General features: G+C 43.2%; 1 protein-coding gene across 14 annotated transcripts in view; it reads right to left on the bottom strand.

Moving 5' to 3' along the window:
• The window catches only part of LOC116842626 (zinc finger protein 608), a 296735-nt gene that overhangs the window by 23851 nt on the left and 266651 nt on the right, over positions 1 to 6233 (bottom strand). For all 14 annotated transcript variants that reach the window (XM_032812075.1, XM_032812073.1, XM_032812078.1 and 11 more), the window contains one exon: positions 5287 to 5410. In XM_032812075.1, coding sequence (XP_032667966.1) covers positions 5287 to 5410 — 124 coding nt within the window. The remainder of the gene's footprint in view (positions 1 to 5286; positions 5411 to 6233) is intronic.

Here is a 6233-nt window from a genome sequence, read left to right as displayed (position 1 = left end):
AGAGAGAGAGAGAGAGAGAGAGAGAGAGAGAGAGAGTTTGTTTCTTCAATAATTTCCTAACGACAGATTTCTCTATTGAATACCGAATACGTTTTGAATTTCATCGAGATAAAAGTACCGCGGCCTTTCTGCTCGTGTTTCTCACGAACGTTAATTAATCCAGGAAACACGTCTCCCGCTCTCTGAATTAATTAACGGTCATAAATAAATTATTGGCCTAAATATTACATTAATTTAGTCGGATACTATATTTGAACCATATTTCTGTAATAAATTATTTTTATCTGAAACGACAAAAAAAATATTTACTCGCGGTAGGTGCTAATGACATGTTTACTTGAATCAAAATTCTTTCATTTAAACAGAATATTTAAACATTAGCTGTTCTGTTTTAATATAACACATCTGAATCGCCACAGTTATATTTTAACTCCTTACGCGCAATTAACAGTAATGAGAAAAGTATAGCTGAAAAACAAGTTGGTCGAAAAATTCTTAATGTCTGTTGGACGGTTAAATATTTAGTAATTAATCTATTTAATGGGGTAAGGCAAGCGCGGAACATTGAATATAGCGAATGCTCTAATATTCAGCAGAAAAAATTCCACTCTGCTACGCACGTCTAAACGTCCGTTCGAGTTTGCGAAATTTGCATTCACGTTTGCATCGCACGCGCGCGCGCTTGTCGCGCATTTTGTCACGAATACAAACGAAGCGACAACGAGCGAGCGAAATATGCGCTCGCGTGTACGTCCGTAGCGTGCGGACCTTCTTTGTAATTTTCACCAATCGCCGTGGTTGTATTTACGACGAAATCGTCGTTGAAGCATGCGACGATAGCTCGAGAGGGAGAACTTCCTCCTCGCGGGAGATTATCTATTAGAGCGAAGCTATAATTAATTACGCTCGTCCGCTCGCGGCGAAATGAATTATTCCGCTGGAACGCGCGCGCGCGTTTTTCCCCCGGACTTTAGTTTTAATTTCATTCCACGTCAGCTTCGCATCTCGCGTGCGAGTCGAGTCGCGCCGCGATGCATTATTATATCGCATTACGTCGCGGCGCATTATTATGCAGGGAGCGAAAAGAAAAAAAAATAAAGAAAAAAGAAGAAGAACACGAGAGTCGTGAACTTTTAGACTACGCGGTATAGTGACTCCGAAAAAAAAAGTAAGAAAGAGCTTCAATCAAAGTGCGCGGCAAATTATGGAAGATGAAAAGCATATACCGTCCGCGGCGAGCCTCGGTCAAAGGTACGAAACGCTTTCAATAAATCGCGATAAGTCAGAATGGCTCGCGTTTGCCGCTTGAAGAGGACGACGGCAGATTTTTCAAACGATTTAGTAATTACAGACCAACGTACACACACACACACACACACACACAACACGTTCAGTATGCATGCGCTGCAAAATTCAGCATAAAAGAGTTTACTACGTGCTGAGATAATTTATAAGTACCAGACTCGTAATCACGTGTGTCGTCATGAAAATTCGCTCTCGGTGGCTCTCAGTTTATGCACGAGAACCGGTTCGTGTTTTGCACAATTTATTAGAGGCGTCCTCTTATCGAAGGCGCATTTTCAGCCGCGCGGCGAGAAATAAGTGTTTCCGCGCGCGCGCGCGCGCGAAAACGTGCCAATTAAAAGTACAATTTTCCGCGGGAAACAACACACAATCGAGGACTCTCAACTTCACGGACTTTGGGAACAGAGACTCGAGAGCGCTATGTAGCGCGCGTTTTCAACATTCTCGCGTGGGGAATGCTGAAAATATATTTATCAGCGCGTTCCGCACGCAACGGTCGAATTAGCGATTCAGCCTAGCGACGCGCGCAAGTCGTAAAGCCGCGGCCGCCGATCGTTAAGCTTACGGCACATATGCTAACGAGCATGAAAGCTTAAACCGCGGATAAATTAATCTGCGTTACTTCGCGAACGCGATCGTTATCGAGTTACCGCTATTTTAACCGTCGAAATGGTTTTAATAAGTCCGCCGCCGGCCCAATTACGGCTGTTTACATCGCCGCTTATTCTAATCGCGCTCGCTCGTTACTCGGTGAAAAATACCGCGGCATGACAGTGCAGCGTCCCGATGCGATGTTACGATAAACGCTCGCGGCGAGTTTTAATAATTTCGTTTGTTCCCTTTTTTCCATCTCATTCTCTTTTTTATATCTGTCTGTATGTCTCTCTCTCTCTCTCTCTTTGTGTCTCTCGCTTCGTCGAGCGACATAGAAGGGATGAATGAAGTGCTATGAAACAAAACAAGGCTTTCAGAGTGTGCAAACAATTTTGCAGATCAAGGGCCGACGAGAGGCAACGCGCGGTTATTATGGCGCAAAATGTGGATTGCGTTTAACGTCGTAAATTAAATAAATTAACGATCGAATATAAACGGAAATATAAAGAGGAATGCACGCCGCGTAAAGAGGAATAAAGTAGCACGATAAATAAGCCAAGAGGGGCGAGGGGAATGCATGGAAAAAACACGCTGCACAAATATTTGAAAATGAAACACGTTCACGCGAGTCCTCGCATCATATCAAATGCGTTACAATTATGCCCGCGCGTGCCGTGTATATGTGTGTGTGCACGCGCAACGCCGGCAAGCAAAATGATGAACTCTGCAACATAGTTTTATTTTCCACGACTTTTCCGCTCGCGCCGCCGGAGAGTATCGGGTGGATATTTATAACCCCCGAATCGTTCCAGCAGCAACAAGATCGATCGAGTGCTATTCCTATTACAGTTCTCTCTCTCTCTCTCTCTCTCTCTCTCTTTCTCTCTCTCCGAATGTTTACCCGGAGCAAACGATTGATTGATCATCGGCGCTAGTTATTTTCAGTCGACACGAGACGATACGCGGACTTTTATTCGACCAATACCGCCGCTGCCGCCGTCGCCACCACCGCCATCACGACGGCGGCTGGCTATTATTTATTCGCGCCGTATATGCACGAGAGAGAGAGAGAGAGAGAGCGAGAGACGGCGCACCGCCGTGTATAACACAATCGGAATTAGCAATTCCGTGCGGATTACTTATTAATTCCGAATAAAATGGAATTAACTCTCGGAAAATCGGAATTTAAATCGCGATCAGATTCTCCTGCTTCCATCTACCTCCTTTCCCCCACGACGGAGCCAGCGCGAGATTAAACGAAGAACAAGACTCGATCCTATTTTTACTACCGACTGCTAGGCAACCGCGGATTATTCTATTAGTCTCCCATTTAAATCTCTCTCTCTCTCTTTCTCTCTCCATCTCCCTTTCCTCCTCTCTTTCTCCCTTGGTCTCGCTCTTTTACAAAAACGTCTCGTCCCGTATTCAACGTGGAATCCATTATGCATCCGCCGCGTTATTGAGTTTTTCGCTTTGCCCCTTGTTCCATCTGCGACGTTTGTCACGCGAATTTACATAAGTCGAGATCGATCTACTCGTTTTCGGCGAACGTATGAAGATTAAAACCGTCACTGCGGGCGAAAAATATTCGCAGCGTCAAGAATTTCGGCGGCTATCCGTACTGATGTGAAAGAAAAAGGAACGAAAAGAACCTAGGGAACAGCGAAATGTAATTAATACGACTAATGTTGTTAGAAAAACGTTGCGTGATAACATGCACAAAACGGTAACAGTAATGACTCACATTAAAATATTACTCGAAGCAATAGCGCTTTCATTTTTTATGCCCTCGAATAAATCACGTTGCACGTTCGCTTTACAGCAAATTTGCCCGGAGCTACCAAACGACGCTCGCGATTCCTCTCCATTTTTTTTTTTTTTCGAAAACTCGCGCCCGATTGTTGTTCGTTACACATCGTGACACGAACGAGGAACCCGAGAGTTTTTCTGCACTGAAGGAGAAAATACTTAAAAAATAAAAGAGATATCTACTCGGTGGGCACTAACGACATATTTACTTATACACGCAAAAAAATTTCAGTCGATGCAATCAAACAGGAACCAACTGAAAATTAGGTGATCAGAAGCGATATCTCTGTTATGAAAACTAATATTTCTGTTATCGTGACCGGAAATATTCGTCTGAACATTCAACGATATTAGAACTCGATTGAGGCAACTGAGAACAATTGACTATACAGAAGCCTCATAAAGGAATTTTTCTGTTCTTACAGCCGAGTTCTCGTCTGATTCCTGAGCAACCGAAAATTCGGTTGCACCAACAGAATTGTTTTTTCCGTCTACCAGCATAGAATATGTCTCGAAGAAGGAAATGTACATTTTTTTAAAACCCTAGCAATTGTTTATTCAATTAAAAGAATCAAGGTTTAAGTAAACATGTCATTAATATTGACCGAATAAATATTTCTTAGATACTTGCTTTCCTGCAGTGTGCGCTTGAAACGCGCTAGAAGCAAACATAATTTCGCGCGGCACAACTCTAACGACGCTCGATATTACTTAATATCCCGGGAAAACAAGTGGGCGGCGGCGGCGGTGACGGTGATTTCGTTGAACGACAGAAGATGCTCGTGTACATAGCCGTTCCCCTCGACGCAGATTTCCATAATAACAACGCGACTCGGCGCGGATCCATTAGCGTTATTACGGTTATTCGGCGGCGCGGATCGCGGGAATTCGATAAATCAATAAGTCAGTACTGCGTATGACTCTTATCCGTGCAGCTCGGGGCGCGACAGCACGGTAAACTTTGTGAGAGCAAATTTGACGAGCGAGTAACCGCAAAACACGCGCGACGAGGAAGCGAGAAAAAGGAGGGGAAAGGAAGAGGAGAGAGAGGAGTCGTTAACGGCATTTAAGCACGATTATTCTTATTTCATCGACGTCCGTTCACGCTGACAATTCAGTCCTGTCTGTATTCTCAACGAGCCGTTAAAAATGAATGGCTCGTTACTTCAACATTCGTTGAAAAGGAGCTTGAGGGGAGCGATCGCGCGCGATATCCCGCGGCATTATGCTGAATGTGTCGCGAGGTGCGCTGAGACTCGATAATCGGCATCAATTAGGCCGTTCCGCGAGGGATTCTCATTGTACAGAATAAAGACGGACGCGAGTCGACGATGGGAGGAAAGAGGAAGGTTACCGATTAAGGAGAATATCGTTAAATGTATGGTTCAATCTCCCTGCTGATTCAAGTCGATCTCTCTTTTTTGTTGCAGGTGATCGATCTCACTGTCCATAATTCTCCTCAAAGCCCCTTAAACCAAGAGGCAGCCAAGGAGTTAACGAGGAAGAGAGTGAGAAAGATGTGGGACGCGCGGAGTCCGCGAAGGCAAATGGGCGAATTAAGCCGTAATAGGTCCTCACCTCCTTCAGTCTCATGCCAAACGATACCCTCGAGGGTGACGGAGGTGCCGGGCTCGCATGGCCCCAAACACTCCGGCTCTGTAATGGTCCCCACGCTGGTCCCAACGCATACGTCGGACATGTCCTGCAACAGAGAAAAGTCGTCGATTGGTGAGTGATCGATGCTGTTGACCTTACAAGACTAAACGTCAATAAGGAGGAATATAAAACGCGAATAAGATATACTCAGGGTTTTTTGAGTTGTCCATAAATTGTCTATAAAGGACCCCGCACAAAACCTATGGAAAATGGTTTTCGGTCAAATTGGCTGAAATTTCACTATATTATAGTTTTCGCCATGCTGATAAAAAGTTATCATTGCACCAAGTCCCAAAAGTCAATATTTCCCAAGATATAAAGGGTCAAAGTAGTGAAATATGGTCATCCGCAGTAGTAAGACGTATGTTATAAGTATAAGTGATACATTGATATTTATTCACGAAATAAATAAAAATCGATTTTTACATATATATATATATATATATGTAATAAATATTTACTTCCGCAATATATATGTATATGTATATACAGCGTGGGGCAAAAGTATCGGATGAAATATCTCGAAAAATATAAGTTTTACAAAAAACTGTTTCAGATCTTAAAAAGATCTATTGTATTTACTGATTTTAACAGACTGATCTTAGGTGGTGTTGCCAAGGTAAAAAATCAGTTGTTTTCACGGCTACTCACAATCAGTTTTGATTTTAAGTAGCTGTGAAAACAACTGATTGTGAGTAGCCGTGAAAACAGCTGATTTTTTACCTTGGCAACACCACCCAAGATCAATCTGCTAAAATCAGTAAATGCAATAGATCTTTTTAAGATCTGAAACAGTTTTTTGTAAAACTTATATTTTTCGAGATATTTCACCGGTCCGATACTTTTGCCCCACCCTGTATATACATATA

The sequence above is a fragment of the Odontomachus brunneus genome, unplaced genomic scaffold (assembly GCF_010583005.1).
Source record: "Odontomachus brunneus isolate Ranch 3 - 2012 unplaced genomic scaffold, Obru_v1 Obru_scaffold_026, whole genome shotgun sequence".
Lineage (NCBI taxonomy): Eukaryota > Metazoa > Arthropoda > Insecta > Hymenoptera > Formicidae > Odontomachus > Odontomachus brunneus.
The sequence above is the reverse complement of the archived record's forward strand: the minus strand, read 5'-3'. Positions and strand labels throughout refer to the sequence as shown.